Source organism: Medicago truncatula, chromosome 4, assembly GCF_003473485.1.
Source record: "Medicago truncatula cultivar Jemalong A17 chromosome 4, MtrunA17r5.0-ANR, whole genome shotgun sequence".
Classification (NCBI taxonomy): domain Eukaryota; kingdom Viridiplantae; phylum Streptophyta; class Magnoliopsida; order Fabales; family Fabaceae; genus Medicago; species Medicago truncatula.
This window is the reverse complement of record NC_053045.1, coordinates 35,765,819-35,786,802: the sequence shown is the minus strand read 5'-3', so window position 1 is coordinate 35,786,802 and position 20,984 is coordinate 35,765,819. Positions and strand designations below refer to the sequence as shown.

The window sequence follows — 20,984 nt, the reverse complement described above, 5'->3', positions numbered from 1 at the left end:
AAAGTCTTCAAAAGTCCAAAAGAATCTAAAAATAGATTTCAATACGGAAGAAAAAGGGAAATAAAGATCATACACTAGGACTTAATGGTCTATAATATTTGTGACACATGAATGCATATATATAATACACAATATTCAATAAGAAAATAAAGTAAGAGAATTGAAGTTGGGGGGATTCTTAGCGCAATTGTTTGATTGATGCATGTGAAGTGCGAAGAAATAGACACCCAAAACCTGGCTAGCAGCATAACCTCATGATATAAATTAAATTAATTCATTAATTAACTTACCAATTAAATAATTAAGATAAGAATAGTCATGACTTGGAATGTGATTATGCACTTAAATATAATTAAAAGAGCTGTCATTAGTCATTACTCATTCCATTAGGAAAGATCGATTCCTGTCCTGTAGATAAAAAATAAGTGTGTCAACTCATACATGAAATACAAACTCAAACTCAAAATCAAATTCAAATTCAAATTCACCATCATATCTTATATTGCCCGTCTAAAAATTGATTAATCAATAATCATAACAAAATTAACAAGAAGAATTAGAATATAGATGAAAATAACAAGGCAAAAAAAATAGCCAATAATGTTCAGCTATACTGATACTATATCTTATGCATCAATAACTAATTATTTATACAAATTAGATAAGAAGAAGAAAAGAAAAAAAAGAGAGGGGTATTCAAAATTAATGGAATTTCATTCTCTCACAACACTAGCTATTTTTTCATATTTCATAACTTCATTTTCATTTCATTTCTAAGCCTTTGTAATCCCAAACACCACCTTTCAAACCCAAGAAATCATAAGCAGGTGCAGTGGAACCATTTCCACTGCTAGAATTTCCAACAATTTCATCACAGGTACAATCCTTACTATTCTGCAAACCCAAACTACAAACAAAACAGAGATTGTTCCTTTCTCTGTTTCTGAATTGTTCATCATGTTCTTGAACACGTGGTGGACTAATTGTTAACTCAAGATTCAAATCAGGACAACGTTCTAACACCAACCCTTTAACCATGTTTGTGTTCATTTCTTGATGATGATGATGATGATGATATTGTTCTTGTTTAATGGATGATGCAAAAGATATAGTTGTTGGTAGGGTTTTTGTAGCTGTAGGAGTTGATGTAGATGCTGCTACAGCTATAGTAACAGCTTCTTGATTTTGAAGATGAAGAGTTTGAGATTGTGATTGAGAATGAGAAACTTCGTTTAAAGGCCTATGAGTAGCAGGGTCAATTCCTCTATTCAAAAGCTTTCTTCTTATATGAGTGTTCCAATAATTCTTTATCTCATTATCTGTTCTTCCTGGTAATCTTCCAGCTATCAAAGACCATCTAAAGAAAAAAGAGAAAGAATTAAAATTTAGTTCATAGTATCAAATGCTATCAAGCCCTAGACAGATAGACACCAGACACAACACGGACATAGTCACCCACCAGTAGAAAGAATTTGAAAAATGAATTAATTGAATTGTGTTAGAACGCCGCCTTCTATCAGAAGTGTCTATGCTACGGAGATTAAAATGGTGTTTAAGAATGTTGTTTTTATTTGGAATATTGAATTTTGAAACTTACTTGTTACCAAGAAGACTATGGAGTTTGATGATGAGTTCATCTTCTTCTTCTGTAAAGTTACCACGTTTAAGGTCTGGCCTGAGATAGTTAATCCACCGGAGACGACAACTTTTACCACATCGGAGTAAGCCAGCTGCTTTAGGGAGAGATCTCCAACAACCTTCACCATGTGCCCTAATATATGATATAAGTCTATCATCTTCTTCTTTTGTCCAAGCTCCTTTGTTTGTATGAGCTTTTTCACAACAAGGTGATCTTCCCATATTTGAGTTAAGTAACTTTTGTTGTTCTATTTTCTATGTATGTTTGTTTCACTTTTGAAATTTTGAATGATAATAGGATATTGAGAAATTTGTGTTTGTTTTGTTGCTTAAAGAACAAAGCCAGTCTAAGAAGAAGTTGAGGGTATGATTATATAGGGACTTTGACCTCAAGGGAGAAGGGGACAGAGAGAGAGAGAGAGAGAGAGAGAAAAAGACTCAAAAAATTGCTTCTAGATGTGAGTTGGTGAGACAGGTTAAAGAGAGTGGCTGTTGTTGGCTATTTCTCTATCTACGATATTATGATATGATATATATTTATATAGTTTCTTTGCATCAATGATATAACGGGTTAAAAAGACATTAACTATGGGTTACCTTCAGGTTGGTGTAAAGTAGAATATATTAAAGTATGGGCAAGGCAAAGACAAGATGTGATCACTTGCCTCTTTTAAGAAAATAAAGAGAAACACCAATTCATATCTTATACGCTTTATTAATCTCTATTATAAAACTCTAACTTGTCAATTTAACCTTGAGCTTTAAAAATATTATTAAAAAAATTCAGTCACCAAATTTTTTTCTTCAATAATTGATTAATAAAATGTCTAGCTGGTGTTATGTAATGAGTAAGGCACCTCCGTAATTAAAGAAATTGTTGTTAGTATTTCATTTACAGAACATAACATCAGATCCATGAAACCAAATTAAAGTTTGATTGAGATCTAACTACCTTAATTTCACTAATGAATTTGATTGATTCTTATTATCATCTTAGAAAGTTATAACCTCTCATCTTTCCACCACTTTATTTATTTTATAAAAGAAATGCTAAAGATACACAAATAAGAGGGTGCCATATGCTAATTGTTAATTAATCACAAGTGTTAATTATTCAATTTTTTATTTTTATTAGTCACATGAAAATCCCACCCAACGTAGGAATATAGTAGTATTATAATGTATACATGATTTAAATTCAAATATGGATAATTAACCAACCAAAACATAAGCCTCATGTGGGTTCAAATTTCCCTATAAAAAAAAAATTGCAATTTCGGTAAGTTAGTTGTAATTGGCAATTCCCTGAAAGAAATGTCTTAGTAGTTGGGTATTCATGTGAGGAAATATAGAGATGGTAATGGTAGTTGTGGTTCTTTATTCTATTGGTGCATTATCATTCATGAGAGAGAGAGGGAGAGGGTAGATCAAATAGATAGGTTTCTAGAAGTGTTGAGGTTGGTTTCAAAGAAATTAAGATGGTGAAATAAGAGATGGGGAGAATAGGAAATGCCAAATGAGTGTGGTTGTAGTTGTGGTTGTACATTGGCTTTGGTTCACCTTCCACTTTTCAAATTTTATTTTCCAAACCTTATGATGCAAGTTTAGGAAAAGTACAGCATGAGAAAAGGTTGGGATTGGGGGCCTCATTTACCTTTTTGTTGTTATCTTCTCAAATTTGATATTATAACAGTCAAGTGGATGGTAAGAATGAATAGAATTCAAATTCGATGCATCGGTGATCGTTGTATCGAGACATATTGATACATCAATGTATATATTTTGATTTTTATAAAATACTAAAATAATGAAATTAAAATCTAAAATGTTGAACACTGATTCAATGGACACTAGAACTTTGACTACGTGAATGCATGAAAATCGTGACCGAATCCGTTTTAAAATTAATATTCATGGTCATAGGTACAAATAGCTTTCAAGGAGGGAAGAACATGAGAGTTGAAAAAGATTCAGTCCACATGGGTAATTTTTTGGAAGTATTTTACCACTTTTTCACCCTTTTTGACTGTACTATCAATTCAAAAGTCCAAGTATCCCCTCAACTGTTTGTTGAACATTGACATGATTTATAGTACCATACCCATGTAACTAATCATTTTATATGTCTATAGTGTAATATATATATCAGTGAATTTTATGTAAACATACGATTTCTATGCTTGATTTTCATGTCATTTTGAATTTTAAACGCATTCAATTTACATACCACTTTCGTGTTAATGTGCAAAAGAAAATGGTTCTGTCTGTATGATTTATTTTAATGAGAATGAACAACTCAACTAAGATGATGAGCATATAATTGCAATATTTAAATGAAATGTTTATTTTATTCGGTGAGGCAACAGCACTACCTAACTCTGTTGGATAGGTACCGAAAAGATGCAATGTGCGTATGATACTAAAGTTACCAATAATAAATGTATGGATGAAACGCGTAACTACTCACATCAATTTAATTTAGAGCATCATCCTTGGTCGCTATCGGTTGGGTGTAATTATTACAAAGAGATCGATCACTCTATAATGGCCTTCTTAGCTAACCCAAAAAGGAGGAGCAACCTAAGGCCTTAACTCTTCAATTAGTCTTGTATACCAAATGCAACACTGGTCACATGGAAAAAAATGAATAAGGAACTTTGGCTCATGCAGCATAGAATAATAAAATAGAATGGAAGTAAGAAAGAAAGAAACTGTGGCGTACGGTTTGCATTTGCATGATTGTTTTTGTATGGTGACAGCCAGCACAGCAACACGAGTATGTCATGTGCTTAGGTATTCGTGGGAGTGGGAGGTTGTCCTAAGTCCTAACTTCTGAGACCCCCTTACCTACCTCTTGGGCTGTCCTGTCCTCCACATGTGTCTTCCTGAACTTGTTATGCTTTTTCTGCTATGTCTATATTCTATATGGTGGATAACATTTAAAAAAAACGTCATTATTCAGGATTCAAGAATAACCTTCCTTCCTCACATTAATGAGAATATCTTTTCTTGTTTTTAATTATGTAACATTATTGGCAGACACCACCACTCGGCAGATTCTGTTCTACTTACCTCAACGTCTGTCTTACGTTGTAATTTAGCAGAGTCTTCCCTTTATTCCTTTTGTTACTGCTTTTCATTTGTTTCCCATTTTAATTTTAATAGAACAGATTGTCCTGCTGATTATAATCTATGAGATATACTATAATGAGAGGAAGAGCAACTGGATCTTCAGAAAAAAGCATTCACAGGACATCAAGTGTCATCTAACACGAATTAGTAACAGTCATTCCCATGACAGTTGCATAGTTAACGTTCTACCTTCTATGGCACCATCACTATATTTAACACTTGCTTGAATGTGTTCATTTTAAAAATATCAGTGCCCCGACTATTTGTATTTGCACACATTATACGCGAACCACTGGTAATATACAATTATTAAAGATCCAATATTGAAGATTTCCGTGTTAAACGTGGATCAGATTGTCTCTCCGCTAGTGCATTATGTTGGAATTATAAGCAAGGCACATAGCGAAGACAAAGGCGCGACAGGATTATTGATCATCGGGCGCAAATGCAGTAATTCTTCTTGATTACAATCCTTTGTTTTCAAATTCTGATTTACTCACAATAACATACACTAACACGGCAAATTAACTAACCTCCTTTTCTGATCTTCAAGAGAAAACGAACACGTAAATGGGACTACTGAAATTTCTATGTACATAATAGTTATGATGCTGCTCATAATTGGAGTATTCAGTTGTATTTATAGTCTATTCATATACCCAATAGCTGTAGAATGTAGCAATATTCTTATTGATACTAAGAAAACATAGACTGGAACTGCAAAAATGAACCCAATACTGCTCGTTACAGACCACACAAACGTGACATCCAACAGAGCTGAACAAATCAAAGTCTACTTCCCTCTTTTGTGAGTTTCATACAAGTAACCAAGGATCACCACTGCAGCGGCAGCTACAACTCCAAAAGCGCTTTGTGCCAGTACGGTTGCATCCACAGGAGCAGTCGCCTTTGAGCTTGGCGCAAAGCCAAGCTCTGAAAGTTTCTTATGTGATTCAGCATAATCTCGAAAAAATGCATCCTCATCCTGCCAGAGGGAGAATTAGAAGAAAGAAAAAACAGGAAACAGCAGACGATTCATTTAATTTAATGATGGATCAACAGAATTCAGAACTTTGACGCAAATAACCACTATTTATTTTCTTCAATGATTTTTGAGCAAAACAGAAACTTGGCATGAATGTTTTGGGTAGGTTAGTCCCATATAAATGATCTAATAAGTACGTTATTTAGTTTAAATGTAGATCTTCAACCTTAATAGTTGTAACAGAAGGAAAACAAAACCAACATATTAAGTAGTTGGCCGCGTAGAAAGAGCTCATATCTATCACATATTAAGTAAGAAAGCTGTTGGTTTTTCCACCCAATTAGCACATGTAGGAAATCTTATGAAACATCGTGATAATCGCAGATGGCATTAGTAAACTCCAAAGCACAATGCTTACCGGGAAGAAGGACCTACTAATCAACCTACTTAATGCAATGAGTTCCAATCAAAAGATTGATCCAATAAACAAATGCAACAAGACTACAAATGGACTTATAAAATGCTATTGAAAAACCATATTTGGCAGGACACTTTATGAAATCAGTTTTCACCAGGGATTATGTAAATGTTATGTTATTTTAATTAAACAATCCCAATTACCTTCGCATACAGCTCAACATAACGGCGAAATTCAGGATCATCCAATAAAGCCCTGTCTGTTGGAAGTTTAAGCAGAGCTGCGGAATCTTCTTCCAAAAGTATCCTGATATTGACAATGAAATTTAGCGGTAAATAAAAAATCCAGCTCTTTATCCGAAATAAAAATTAAAAAAAAAAATGAAAAAATCAAACTCTTGTCATATTGGGATGTAAAACTGAAAATCTACAAATGTCCTTGTAGTAAAGCAAAAAAAACTGATGATAATGCACAAAACATAAGTCTTACTGAAAATATGAGTTATCAAACTTCAGAGGGTCCTCTGTCCAAGGGCCATCAAACCCTGATCTCTCTGGATGTGCTCTTCCCTTGAAACACAGAAAATAAAATAAGAATTTATGGCCGCAATCACAGCAAATAATAAAAAGATATAGAAAGGAGAATCACCAGCGTATGAGCCCCAGACAGTGCAACAATATCTTTGTCAGTCAAGCCCATACGATAAAAGATATCACGGAGATGCGACACACCTACCAATAGCATTGACATGTTTACATGCTTTCATATAAGTCTTAATATTATTATTTCTTAATTTTGTTGATGTGAAGGGAATTCAGAGAAAAGAAAATCTTTTCACAGGCAATGGTAAGCTATTTACCATGCCCAAGTGAACAAAACTGTTGTAACACTAACAATAATTTAGTAACACACCTTGTTTAGCATCAGGAAGTCGCCCGTCTCTGGTACATACTTTTGAATCCTACATGACACAGAAAATTAGAGAACGACAAGTTCAGGATTTCATAACTAATATTCTAACGAAAGGTATTGCACAACATACCCTTCTTCCAGGAACAAAGTTGACTGTGGGACCCCCAGTAACCTCAACTGCAACAACACCCGCAAGCTGGAAGCACAGGAAAGAAATAATTGTTGTTTCAGATTCATGTAATCTATGTTGCAGCTGGTTTAGTTCTTCACTAACAAATGCATATCTTGTTTTATACAAGGCATGCCCTGCACGAGTGATAAATAATGCTCCCCCTTCCTCTCTATTTTAATATGTACCGGTTTTAATCACTTCATATGTGATATGCAAGAAACTCCAATAATTGTCTTGATTTTGATAGAAACTTATACAGTAATTAAGGGAATCTTCGATTTTCAAAAAGTAAATTTGGAAAACTTGCAAATTTTTAAAATTACTGTATATGAAAATCAATCGACGTTCAACTTTGTAGAGATATTCGCCACTAAGAGTGGATGCATGTAAATTACTAGAAACAAAAGAAGTACACCTCCACTAGGTAAAAAGCTAAAATGATGAAACTTGAAACTCAACACAGGAACTTGAGCTTCACTTATATATATTTCTGAACTATCAAAATTTAGGTGTACTTCTGTAATCACTCCAGATTTCATAAAGCTACCAAGAAATGTAGTTCTTTCTTCATCACGTTTTCGCCTAGGAAAGGCTTGTGGGTAGTATGAAGTTGGTCACCAGTGTCATTGAAATGATTGAGGCAGAATGTTGCCAAAATTTGTTTAAGGGAACAAGGTGATGTTGTAACCTTCATATATTACAACTGCATTTTCTCTCAAATCATATAAAACAACTGAACTAACCAAATAAAGAGTTCAGAAAATGGAATTTGTATAGAGCAAACAAGTTAGTTTTCCACCTTCAAATGGTTCATCACAGAATAATCCACCTTATCCTAATTCAAGGCATAATATAATCCTTGACAACTTTGTTAAAAACCTTGAAATCTCACACAAAGTATTAAAGCTTTAGGCAAGATAACCAAGCCTGTAGATGATTGAATAGAACAATCAACCTTTTTTGTCTTTGGGTAGAAGACAATTTCTTAAAGAGGTAAACAAGCACAAGGAAAAGAAAGAAGAAGAAAAAAAAACACATAATCATAAAAGCGAATAGAAAAAACAAACAGAACAAAGCAGTGAGATGATTAACTAAGCAAAGCTAGTCAATCTCTTTGTTATCGTAATATTAAATTATTATAGTTCGGAATTGTCATGCATCATGGGACAGAGCACTAATGTAAGCAAAGGGCATGTTATGTATGTAACTTCAAGATTCATACAATCCACCTAACAATGAGATTCAGTTTCAAAATAGAAACAAGAACTGGGTAAACTAATACCACCTAACACTGCATGAAAAAACTAAACAAAGCAGCAATCCCAGAGTTTTGACTGTCCAGAGTCACAAACAATGTATAAAGAGGACAATTTAAGTTGAAAATTGGAAGTAGCAGAAATAGGAGCGCCACAATAGACATAACATAAATAAATTTATCTAATCAAAAAATCATGTTGCACACTGGAGACAAAATTGAAAGTCATTGACCCCATTCTACAATTTCTAAGAAAACCACTTGAACACAAAATTATTGGATTTATTGCAGATTTACATAACAAGTGAGTGAAGGTAAATAATCACCTGATAAAGGTCAGCATATGAAATCTTAGGATGTTTTGCCTTCACTTCCTCTGTGACATAAGAAACCAATGATATTGATACTAGTTTTACAACAACAAAAACTGAAAGTGAAATTGATTAAATTGAATAGAATAGTAATAATATACCACAGAAATCAATAGCTTTCTTCAATCCATTATTAGCACCATGAGAAAACTCTTCCTCGTTCCGAATAGAAGCATTAGGTCCACCGGTCTTGGTCTTTGCATCATAAGTTCCCGCATCGTGCCAACTGAATCAAATCAACAAAATCGAAAGCGTTGACCGTGAAATTAAAAATCGTTAAGAAACCGAAATCGGAAGAGAAAAAAAAAAAACAAGGAAAAGTGAAGATGAAGAGAAATCCCTTACGCTAAGCGAAGCATGAGGGGAGCACAGTTTCTGTTGGCGATGAGAGCACGGAGATCGCGACGAGCTTTTTCGATTTCCTTGAGATACTCTGAGTCTACTACTACCGGGAACGCCATTGTTAACGGAGTAACAGAGTTTGATTTTGGTGGAAAGAACGAAACAAGAGTTGCAGTGGTGAGAGTGAGATTTTGTATGGAAATGGAAATGGATAAGTGGAAGGGAATGGGTGGGTGGTTGATACTCCCAATGAAATCAAATCACGTTTTTTGCTGACTTTGAATTCTTCTACTGACTGACACGTGGTGGGATTCGTTTATGGGTTCACCTATTTAAGACAACAGACCCTTACAATGGGCTACAGAAGAAAATTGAGGGACGATACTACCTGCTACCTACGCTCGAAGGAAACCAATCTTTTTACATATATTATACATTCTCCTTATCAGTTAAATTCACGTGGACAAATAAAGTTAACATTTAAAAACACTTTTTAAAATTTCAAAAAATAAAATACATAATTTTTTTTAAAAAAAAATGTCCTTTTATAATATCATAACTAGTGTCTTCCGAATATTAAAGTTACCATTTTTCTTTTTTATTTTGTTGCAAAACTTCACATTTTTTAATATATCTTTCTTTTATCATTAATGCAATTTTGTAAACAAAAACAAAACATTCATTATCAAATCAAATAAATTAATATTATTCTACTACTAAACAAAGAACTTTCTAACCAAATGATTAATTTGAAGTGGCTAATAAGCTTCGTAAAATAGTACTTTGAATTGGTTATATGAGAAAAGTTATATGAGAAAAGGGGAAAGAAAAAACACAAAAAGAGACGATTGGTCACGATGACAATCAACACTCGTATTGTCTGCCATAGACAACAAATGAAGCTCAATTGAAGGATTAAACACAATCAATAGACCATTTGTAGACCTTGTCATAAGCATGGCTAAAAAATAAGCACACGTATTAATCCTTTTAGCCTTTGAAAATATACAACCCTGATGGTCGGTCTCAGGTTTAAATCTCACAATACAGAGTTTTTGCTCCAACTACAATTGAACTCATCGCCAGTGGACAGTCCTTAGAACGGGTGCTAAGTTTCAAAAAAAGAAATATCCTTTCAGATGTACCACTTTTTTGCTCATGGTTCTTGATGGTTTGTTTTAGACCTTGCAAAATCAATTTATATTAAAATTCGTCCCTACAATATTTTATTACTCATTTTGAGGGACTTAAAAATCAAATATTCTCCTGATTATATCATTATAGTATTGTATAAAACATTTTTGTTATTTCATATTTACATAAAATGTTTATCCTCATCATTGAAGACACGTGCCAAATATATTTAAGCAATAATATAAACAAAAAATAAGAAATGTGATGATAGAACACCTAAAAAAAATGTGAATAAGTAGAACAGAATATTTATCCACGGGACCGAAACCCTTGCTGGTATATATCCAAATCAAAACAAATATGTTCTTTTGCTATTCAAACAAACCTTTCTTTTTTATCACAGGCATGTACATGATTGACAAATAAAATCAGTCTAACTCAAGAATACAAGAAATGCCCTTCTCACTGTTTTTGTTACACTGCACGGAGACTAAAATTTAAGAGATGGTTTTGGGGGTGAGGGTGGAATCAGAAGTACATATGTATGGAGAATTTCACCATCATGCTTATGCAGTTCTCCACTGCAACTCTACCTGGATGCGACCATTCTTAGAATCTATAAGATGGTACTTCTCGTTGATTCTCTTGTTAGAAACAACATCCCCGAGATTGATGTCGACATAACCCAGTGATTCCTAATAAGGAAAGGAGCAGCAGAGAACAATGAAATTTAATCATATATCAACTATTATGAAAAGGTGAAAAACAGAAACATTTGACATATTTCCAAGTCAAAGCACATTTACGCGTGTGTAAATATATATGTAGGGTGGTAATATAGAAGGAACTTTTTAAGGGGATAAACAACTTGAAATTATCCTTTCAGTATAACCTTTCCTCTATTTGCAATCATCTTCAAAGTAGGTTTGAACATTTTATTGCAGATATGAAGACTTCAAAAGATAAAAACGAAGTTTGAAATGCCCAATTTATCAGCTTTGAAACAAATGTCCAAAATCCTTATTTTAACTTATAGTATTCCTTGGTAGACAGTTAGAGTTCAAAATCATATATTAAGGATAGTATGAATCTTAATAGAGGATTAAGACGGAATTTTAAATTGGATTAAAACATAATACATATTTACTTTCTAAAGAAGGATGGTGTTGATTTTATCGTAACAAGAAGAGGAGTTAATCCAAACTTCTCTCAAAGAATAAAAGTGTAATTTTCTCTCAAACAACAAGCCTATGTGTTAAATATATAGCATTGCATTAAGTACACATCTTGAGCTTCTATTAATATGGGTAACTGTCAGCATGCTGGGGGTAAACTGCTTTACTCGAAGCAAAAGTGGTTAAATTGTTCATGATATTTTGTTTTCTGAAATATATTGTCCATGACATAACGTCATAACCCAAAGTTAAAAGAACAAGAATAATTTAGTCAACATTTTTATATTTTGATTTTGAATCGTTAAATGTTTGTGCATATTCCACTAGTACTTCTAACTTTTTTTCAACAATGAGGCTCCCTAATCTAACCTTAACTTTTGTAGTTGACACCAACTCTGAATAGGTTTTACTTTCTGAATGGCATAATCATATTACTAATTACTGACAAGTAAAGTTGTTAAGAATTAAGTACCTTTTGATGAAGCAAGGTTCGTGAGGAACTGCTGACAACCTCCACATGTAGTTTATCATTGGTAGGAGGCTCCTCTGCTATAAATTGGAACTCATCTTCCCATCTTGGATCTCTGTTCTTTTTTATGCGCTGTAATAATAACCACCGTATCATTAGCCTTCCACACAAAAAACAGATTTCAATCTGAATGTGGTGTACATCTACATCATCACTACTACTCTAATCTATATTTCTCTTTGATACATCTAATATCTGTTCTTTTTTTTTTATGCATTAATACAAAAACAACAACCACCGCTAAAACTAGGTCTATTTAGCCACATGAATCAAAACTATGTTATACTAATATCATAAATCATGTCTTAACAAACCATTTAAATCCAAATCCTTCTTAATGACTTGGCTTATAGTTTTCGAAGTCAATCTCAAAATGGACTACTCTCAATCCAATTTATTCTCCTTATTAAAGCTTCTGCGGCTATTCTCCACACATGCCTAAATCATCTAACGTGAGATACTACTATCTTTTCCAAAATAGTGCTACCTTGACTATATTTAATGCATCCATAATCCTATTTTGTCTAGCGTGTTCACTCATTCGTAAATATACTCATTTCTACAGCATTGAGCTTATTTATAGTTAGACCAAACATTTTATTCCATACAGCGTTGCAAGTCATATAGCATAAATCATTTCTTAACAAACCATTTAAATCCAAATCCTTCTTAATGACTTGGCTTATAGTTTTCGAAGTCAATCTCAAAATGGACTACTCTCAATCCAATTTATTCTCCTTATTAAAGCTTCTGCGGCTATTCTCCACACATGCCTAAATCATCTAACGTGAGATACTACTATCTTTTCCAAAATAGTGCTACCTTGATTATATTTAATGCATCCATAATCCTATTTTGTCTAGCGTGTTCACTCATTCGTAAATATACTCATTTCTACAGCACTGAGCTTATTTATAGTTAGACCAAACATTTTATTCCATACAGCGTTGCAAGTCATATAGCCGGTAAAAAAATTCCCTTGAGCTTGAGTAACATTTTTCTAGCATAAATACAACACTCCTCCATTTCATCCAACTCACTTGATTAAAAGCTTTCAGGGGATACTGTGCTCCATAAGAGATTTACCAAGCTAGAGCCTATATCCATAACCACTCTCCTAAGAAGCATATATAAGTGACAGCCTGCGGGGGGATTAGTTGAGTTGAAAGAATTCCAGAAACTAATGAGGTACATTAAACCCCGGATCGTAAAGAGGTTTTCCGGTTTTCCCCTATATTTTAGGGAAAAGGTCGGGGAGTCTGCTACTTTATTTATTCTAAACAAAGAAAAATGAAAGATAGAATGCAAGTAATTCTTAGGATCCTGTACCTTAGTCTTTTTCTCTTCCCCTCTGAAAATAAGACGTGCTTGTGGATTAGTGTGATGCTTCCCCTCAACATCTTGAGCTTCATGGACTATAACTACAAGTTGACCTCCACCAGCTGGAGTGCCTTCGGGAGCTTTAGGAATTGTCTGTGTCTCATCAAAGCCCTTGCCCATCTCCTCTTCATTTAAGGGTTTATAAGTCACTTCCACAACAATCTGTCCTCGCGATTTCTCATTTTGAGCATCATTGGGATCCATAGTTTTTAGAAGGTCCAGAGTAAAACGTTTAGGTTCTTCAGGGGAAACTTCTTTTAAAGTGATCACATTCATACCCATCTTGTCATGCTTCCCAACCTAAGCAAAGGCATAAACAACATTCAGTCCAACCAGATATCACAAGAAACTATAAAGATAAAACTTTCAGCTCAAGAGGTTTGCCTGCTCCCAGTCGTAAACATTGAGCTGTAAAACCTGGGTCTCCGGGTCTTTGACTACCAAATTAAATTCTTCATTCCATTCAGGATTTAAGTTCTTGTGCTTTACAGTAGTCTTTTTTGATGGCATCTTATCGTCAGTAAGCTTTAGTTTCACGTAAGGATCAGATGCACCCAGAAGATCTTTCTTCTTTAACTTCATAGCATGCAGAACCTTTACATGTAAAATTCCAACGGGCCTCCTCATAGCTCTAAGATTCCCAATAACATTCACAAGAAAAGGAAGAAAAATACATAAATGAGTTAAAAGTTAACCATACCATTATATCCTGAATATTAATTTAGAAAAATAAAGAAACATACTTTGCCATATCTAATATTTGAACTTCCAGGTTTTTGGGCCACAGATACATGTTTGCAACCTGATCTTTGATAAGCTCCTGGAAACACACTTTAAATTAGTTTAATGGTCATAAATCCTAAATAAAACCAATACTATCCAAGTACGTTGACAAGACGTGGATATATGTTATGAAGAGTAATTATGTTAAAAGGTTATATATGCTACATAATATTACCATCAATTTTCTGTTTTCGCTTTATTCTGTAATAATAAAACCTCAAAAAAAAAAAAATGTATGAGAGAATGAAATATTGAAAATAGCCATCAAAATCTTTCAAATCATCAGATGCATCAATGTCAAATGTTATTTTTATAACTAATCCAGCAAATGCACAAATTTGAGATTCTAACTCTACCAGAGGATAAAACATCCAGCTCAAACTAAAAGAATGGCTTCTGGCTAAAAAAACCACAACATCCAACTGCACCACTGGCCCACATACAACTATACCTTCAATGAACTATCAAGTAACATGTGACAATCCCAAAAACTATCCAATCTCAGAACTCTACATTTCTCATTTCTTCATGTTTGCAATAATATTATACATGTCGATTCAATCAAGAATGCATTGGGTTCTATTTCTTTGGCAATTTAATTTCTATCTGACACATGCATATAGCAACTCAAGTGAATAGCGTATTTAGCAACTCAAGTTTGACGCAAAAAATTATTCCATTATAATTTTCCTGTTCTTCTGCAAGAGTGATGTTTTGCTCAGAAATATTGCCTACGAAAATCAATGGTCTGCTGAAAATATCACATTTCAAAATAAGATCCGCTTGAGCAAACAATGGTTCATTTCAAGGATGGGAGATTGTCTGTGATGCAGGCCAGTTACCACTCCGGCTTAAAGAGTGGAAGATGAATGTATGCAACTCAAGGCCTCAAACATTAGGATAGGATGGGGATCAAACAAACAGCTCAAAAGTCACAAGTACTGTACCTGAACAATCCTGTAGACACCAGGAATAGACATAAGATCAGCCCCTAAAAGCTTTAGCCCAAAGTCAACATGTGGCTGCACATAAATGTACAACAAAAACAAAGAAGCAGAGAGTAAATATTAGTTGCATTGCCTTTATTACACATTCAAAATAAAATTAAGTAGCAAATTATAAGAAGGGAGAAAAGTGCAGAAGACCAGCTGCTCCAGCATCATCAAAGTTATCATTATAAAATAAATATAGTAACTACAGATATCATCATCATAAACATCAACTGAACTAAGTCTGCAAACACAGATCATTTACATCATTACATACAAAAGTAGCTCATACCCAAAACAAAAAAGCAACAAAATTAGGACTTATAGTGTTCATTTTAACTTGCTCATAAGATGTGAGGCTCTTGAAGTGAACCAATGTGATGGAGAGAAGATGAAAAGATAGCTAGAGATGATGCATTTCTGGAAATAATGAAAACAATTTCTTTACATTTTCATTTCCAAAAATACACACAATGGTTCACTTCAAGAGTCATTTATATTATCTCTTTGTTGGCCAGTAAAGTTAAAACAAATTTTAGAAAATGAAATAGAAAATGTTTTCACAAAGTGAATGGGGCCTTATATATTAGGTTGTTAAACTATTAATAAGAAAGGAAATCAAAAGCTATTTACATGTGATCATGTTGTCCACAACAGCTCAAACATTGGTCATTGATCATCACTACAATAGCCCTTTGGTTTCCCAACAGATTGTGGAAGTCAACTTTATTTTTCAAACAACAATGACTCTGATGAGTATTTTTAGTGCAAGGAGAAATCTATGTCCCTTAGGGTATGCCGCCGGTCAAATAAGGGACATGATTTCCAGATAAACTAAAAGGTAAAAACAACTACGAATATATAAACTACATCCTTATAAATTTCAAGACCTCGTGGGAACAAAATAGCATTTCAAATATTTGTGCAGCAAAAGAAGGCAGAAGTATATGATGAAATTAAGCAATTTTTATAATAAGGCCCTGTATTGTGTATCTGTATATAGAGATGTCAGAATGAAAGGCCTATTCCAACTCCTTCGTCTATAAGATTCAAGACTGAAATTTTCTATCATCCAATAAGTGGTTTCTATCAACATTAATTCCAACTAGAAAATATTCCTTTGTTGTCGAGATATGCTCAAAACATGGATACGATACAGATGCCAACCATCATCATAACATTATCAACTAATGTACTTATTTTGTCTTGTGCTACTAATTCAAGTGGGCAAGCAAAGTAAGCTTTTTTGTGTATGTGTGTAGGGGGGTAAAACAGTCAACAATCACCAACCTTTTCCATGAGAGCGACATAGATGTTGGCAAAGCAAGGAAAGCTTGGAACCAAAGGCTTCAATGTAATGCGAGGCAAAAGAAAAACTTGCAAATCCACAACCTGGAAACCACATATATTTTAGCATAAAAAGACAGTAAAAAAAAAAAAATCATTCATTCTCTACTAGCCGACACACAACAAAGTTGTTACCTGAACGGTTGCTTTCAACCCAAATGCCTTAACAGCAATGGTGACATTGGGATTTCCAGCCCATTTTATAGAAGGCTCCATAATCAACTCCTTCTCATCAGTCACATAAACTTTCATTCCTGTGAATATGACAGAAAGTATTGAGAATGTTCATACAATATCACAAATATGTTATCTAGACAAAAATGGATTTTGTGTATAAAATAGCTAAGCGGCGAAATTACATCCCTTTGTGAGCAGATATGAACTATGAAGACATAAAAAAAGAGTAATCTTTATGACTTTTGGCAATTGTCTCACACATAGCAAAAAACACCAAAAAGAGGGTCTTGTGGGGAAATGCATTGTATAACACATCAAGTTTGTTCAAATTATAAACGGGAATAGCCTTTGACGTCAAAGAAAGTACAACAATGATAAATCTCAGTTTCAAACCTCAATATTAAGAGGAGAATTCACAAAAAGTTATATTCCTCCCTTTACAAACAGTGAAATAAGTAACAGTTTTAATAACATCGATGAAAATATCCTGAGCATCTATACATGCAATTAAAAGGTTCCTATCCAACAATGCATCATGTATAGATCAACAAACCTTGAAAAGTTGGGGGCAGGGTCCCGAGAGTGAGCGTCTGAAACTCAACAGAATCAATTTTATATTTTGGAATCTGCTCTTCAATTATGGGTTTCGCAATGTTCTTCGCGGTCTTACAAATCGCCTAAACATCAAAACAAAAAACAAAATAATTCCAAAACACAGAACAATGAGAAGCAGAAAAACGTCAAATGTTAACAATTGTTCTCTATTGCTGTTAAAGTACATAAAAACAACATACCTTATCAAGATAAGGCCACATAAGTTCTATAAACTTGTTCAACCAATCAACCTTAACAAAAACCACAAACAAAAACAATATTTCATCAGCTAAATACTAAAAACCAAAACCCAAAACCTAAAAACAGAAATGCACCATAGTTATATACTACTCTATAACACCGACACAAAATCGTGTCTGGTTTCCAACACGACACAAACACATGTGGTTACTATTCAATCAATTTATTTTCTCAAACTATCTCCACATGTTGGTGTCAGTGTCGTATTTGGTGTCTGTGTCAGTGTTTCATAGATACTACTAGTTAATTTAATTTAATTAATTTACCCTATCAAAGTCAGGATTTTTAATCCAATTGGGAATCTCAGGAAGCATTTTTTGCAAAGTCTCATCGTCTTGGTCCACTATTGGCGTAATCTTAGGATCCTGTTCCAAAATCAAAAACAAAAACAAAGTTAAAAAAACAAAAGAGAATACTCAAAAATAAGCTAACAAAACAACATAAACAATGTGATGTTTCAAAGATTTCAAGATTAATAATGATTACCTCAACATCTGTAGGTTGAAAGTAGATGAAGAGAAAATAACCAACAACGAGACCAATTGAAATTCCAACACCAAATCCGAAAAAACCAAAAATTGTACTGAAGAAACCCATTTGGAATGGATCTAAATGATTTCAGATCGGGTATTCATTCACTTCGCCATTACTACTACTATATGATACGATGGAGGTGAAGGTGTAACAGAAAATGATTAGGGGGTGATGGTGATGTTGTCCTAAATCTAGGGATAGGGATGGGGATGGGGATGGTGGGGTAGATGAAGAATGAATGAAACGGCTGGAATGAAATGAAATGAAATTCAACTGACTGACGAAGAAAGCAAAGTATCGATGGAAATTAATCCTCATAAAGTATTCATCATTAATCAGTTTTTATTTATGAGAATAAGTTTTTTTTTTGTTAAAATATGCATTTTTATATGATTTATTATGCAGCATTTTATTTTTAGAGAGAGGAATACATGTAGAGACAAGCTGTCGGCACGAGAAGATGCCTTCCTAATCATAATGATAGCCCTATATAATGACTATCATTCTGGATTATGGATGGCAATGGGTACTCAATCGACGGTGTATTATGGTACTCGTACTCATATCCGTATTTATAAAAATGCGTGTATCCGGTCTGTATTCTCGTGGACGGTTAATTTAGTGTCATTTTTCATACATTATGGACACCTAAATGTTCATACTCGCATTCATTACATGCACTTCAATTATAAAAAAACAATAAAAAAGCACCACAATTGAAATAAAATTATAATCCAGATTTTTTCATATCAACTCATAAAATAGTACGAATCGTAGTATTTAACTAAATAAAAAAAACATCCAAAATATCTCTCAAAAATTGAAGGTTATTGTAATAGGCAATTTGAACGCAATAGGAGTTCAGGTTACTGTAATAAGCAATTTATAGGTTTAGGTTTAAGCTTATGTAAATTAATTAATTAATATACATAAATTATTTATATGTTATATAAATACATATATGCGGGTTGCGGAGATGGATAGTATAGTGTCTATACTCGTGCTCGTACCCTTTTAAGTTTGCAGATAATTACCCGAACTCATGCCCAGTCCAATGAAAGTGAAGTTTTACCCTACCCATTGCGAGTATTTTTTACGAGTACCAATCGAACATGGGTCCAGTTGTCATCCTTAATCCTTATCCTAGATATAATAAGATACTCATAATATATCACTCATTTTATTTTTTAATGCAATATTAATTATTTTTTTCAATTGTAATTCTAATATTGTTGAAAGGAATTATAATTTTAATTAATATTACTTTCATTACTTCTAATTTAATATATTCAATTTTGCATTTAAGATGATGGTGAATGCACTAATATTTGACAAGAGCACTTAAAATCATTTTTCATCTCCATCGCTTATACATTTTTCTTAATATGTGTGAAATGAACAAATGGTTCACTTAATTTGGGAGAGAATATTCTTATGAGTAAAGATCTTCTTCATTTACTTAAAACAAATAGATAATGTTATTTGGTGGGAGAGAAACACCAAAAAAAAGTATATAGTGGGTCATATCATTAAATGGGTTCCATCGCTGGTAATTATTTGTATATTTTTTTAAACTTCATTATGTTTTTATTTATTCAAATGAAAGAAATTGAGAGGATTCTAATTCAATTCTTACACACATCTAAATATAGAAAATTGATTTTTGAAAAATGATAGGAACACTATGTTGCTTTCTTTTTTGATTGGAGGAACACTCTCTTTCTAACATTTTCTCTGACACGCAATCTTCTATTAGGTGAATCACACGGATGGTCTCACCACTTTATGTGGTATCCATTTACAATTGGTGGTACCCATAAGGATTCTATATCATAAGATAATGTATGTTGGAGAGAGAGTGTTATGGAGAGTGTTAGAGAAAATGTTCATAGCACTCGGCTTGCTTTTAAAACATATTGGATTTCTACGGCCACCTAAAACTTATATCAAAAGACATGAATTGTTCGCATCTGAATGAAAGTAAGAAATAGTTTGATGTTGAACAAGAGCTACAAATCGTTCCGCTATATATATATATATATAATCATAAAACATAAATCACTATTGCTTTCAACAATATGTTTTTCTAACACAAATCAAACTCCACTAAAATTCTTCAAACTCAAGCAATAAAATAAGACAATGTGAATTATATATGTTGGAAAATTTTAAATTGGTTATTATATGATATGATTTTTTGAAATTGTTTATTATGATTGTGAATTTATATGATATGATATGACTGTAAGTAGGTACTACCTCTGTCCCTAAATATAAGACAATTTTAAAAGAAAAAAAAATTATATCTTTTTATAAGACCCTTTGGTTTTTCCAAGTACATTATTTAATTTTTTATCAACACACCTCTATTTATTTTATATTTGTTTCTTCAATCAGCATTCAATATTATGTTGAAAACACACACTTATAACCATTTCTCTTAAAGGATAAATTTATAAAAAGAATAGCAATTACATACAAATCTACTACTTTCAATTTTCTTAATTCCGTTATTTTTTTAAAAAGCCATATTGTACTTGCAAAAAGTACAATAAGGGATTCTAGGGTTAAGAATCGTATACTAGGGTTTTAGACTGATTATTGGATACTTGAGAGTGTTCTCAAGGGTGGTATTTATAGCCTTTTTTTAGGCTTGGGTTTCGGTTGCTTAGTCTCCAAGTAATAAGGCTATTTATGTATTTAGGGGCGGTTTCTAGAAGATTCTAGAGATTATTGAGGCGGCGCCATGGGTAATGCGCTCCTAAGGCCCTGGGGCTTCTTTTAAGGATGTTTAGGCCTTCTTGAGGGAACTAAATGCCCTTTTGGAGGCCTTTCAGGTCCTTAGGAATATTATGA

General features: G+C 33.3%; 3 protein-coding genes across 3 annotated transcripts; all 3 read right to left on the bottom strand.

Annotated features, from left to right (window-relative positions):
• Positions 1–584: 584 nt before the first annotated feature.
• Positions 585–2,152, bottom strand: LOC11442816 (myb-related protein 308). Its single transcript, XM_003607152.4, has 2 exons — positions 1,598–2,152; positions 585–1,357 (listed from the first exon to the last, which is right to left on the bottom strand). The coding sequence occupies exons 1-2, from the start codon at positions 1,858–1,860 to the stop codon at positions 763–765; spliced, it is 858 nt and encodes a 285-aa protein (XP_003607200.1). The 5' UTR covers positions 1,861–2,152; the 3' UTR covers positions 585–762.
• Positions 2,153–5,195: 3,043 nt separating this feature from the next.
• LOC11443228 (L-ascorbate peroxidase 3) lies at positions 5,196–9,535 on the bottom strand. Its single transcript, XM_003607151.3, has 9 exons — positions 9,229–9,535; positions 8,985–9,109; positions 8,839–8,888; positions 7,216–7,281; positions 7,086–7,134; positions 6,822–6,904; positions 6,663–6,742; positions 6,377–6,479; positions 5,196–5,755 (listed from the first exon to the last, which is right to left on the bottom strand). Exons 1-9 carry the CDS (start codon positions 9,342–9,344, stop codon positions 5,564–5,566), a joined length of 864 nt encoding a protein of 287 aa, XP_003607199.1. The 5' UTR covers positions 9,345–9,535; the 3' UTR covers positions 5,196–5,563.
• A 1,112-nt stretch (positions 9,536–10,647) lies between these two features.
• On the bottom strand, positions 10,648–18,468 carry LOC11442815 (synaptotagmin-1). Its single transcript, XM_003607150.4, has 12 exons — positions 18,081–18,468; positions 17,861–17,959; positions 17,534–17,584; positions 17,293–17,416; positions 16,698–16,816; positions 16,506–16,607; positions 15,174–15,248; positions 14,187–14,263; positions 13,828–14,074; positions 13,393–13,743; positions 12,007–12,135; positions 10,648–11,054 (listed from the first exon to the last, which is right to left on the bottom strand). The coding sequence occupies exons 1-12, from the start codon at positions 18,189–18,191 to the stop codon at positions 10,926–10,928; spliced, it is 1,614 nt and encodes a 537-aa protein (XP_003607198.1). The 5' UTR covers positions 18,192–18,468; the 3' UTR covers positions 10,648–10,925.
• Positions 18,469–20,984: the final 2,516 nt, after the last annotated feature.

Excerpts from the sequence above, each read along its gene's own strand:
- LOC11442815 (XM_003607150.4), bottom strand. The coding sequence starts at position 18,191 with ATGGGTTTCTTCAGTACAATTTTTGGTTTTTTCGGATTTGGTGTTGGA. Across the intron at positions 17,960-18,080 it reads TTCAACCTACAGATGTTGAG|GATCCTAAGATTACGCCAAT; the intron begins GTAATCATTATT and ends ATTTTGGAACAG. Across the intron at positions 14,075-14,186 it reads CAAATATTAGATATGGCAAA|AGCTATGAGGAGGCCCGTTG; the intron begins GTATGTTTCTTT and ends TGGGAATCTTAG.
- LOC11443228 (XM_003607151.3), bottom strand. The coding sequence starts at position 9,344 with ATGGCGTTCCCGGTAGTAGTAGACTCAGAGTATCTCAAGGAAATCGAA. Across the intron at positions 8,889-8,984 it reads GAAAGCTATTGATTTCTGTG|AGGAAGTGAAGGCAAAACAT; the intron begins GTATATTATTAC and ends CTTATGTCACAG. Across the intron at positions 6,905-7,085 it reads ACTTCCTGATGCTAAACAAG|GTGTGTCGCATCTCCGTGAT; the intron begins GTGTGTTACTAA and ends TGCTATTGGTAG.
- LOC11442816 (XM_003607152.4), bottom strand. The coding sequence starts at position 1,860 with ATGGGAAGATCACCTTGTTGTGAAAAAGCTCATACAAACAAAGGAGCT. Across the intron at positions 1,358-1,597 it reads CATAGTCTTCTTGGTAACAA|ATGGTCTTTGATAGCTGGAA; the intron begins GTAAGTTTCAAA and ends TTTTTTCTTTAG.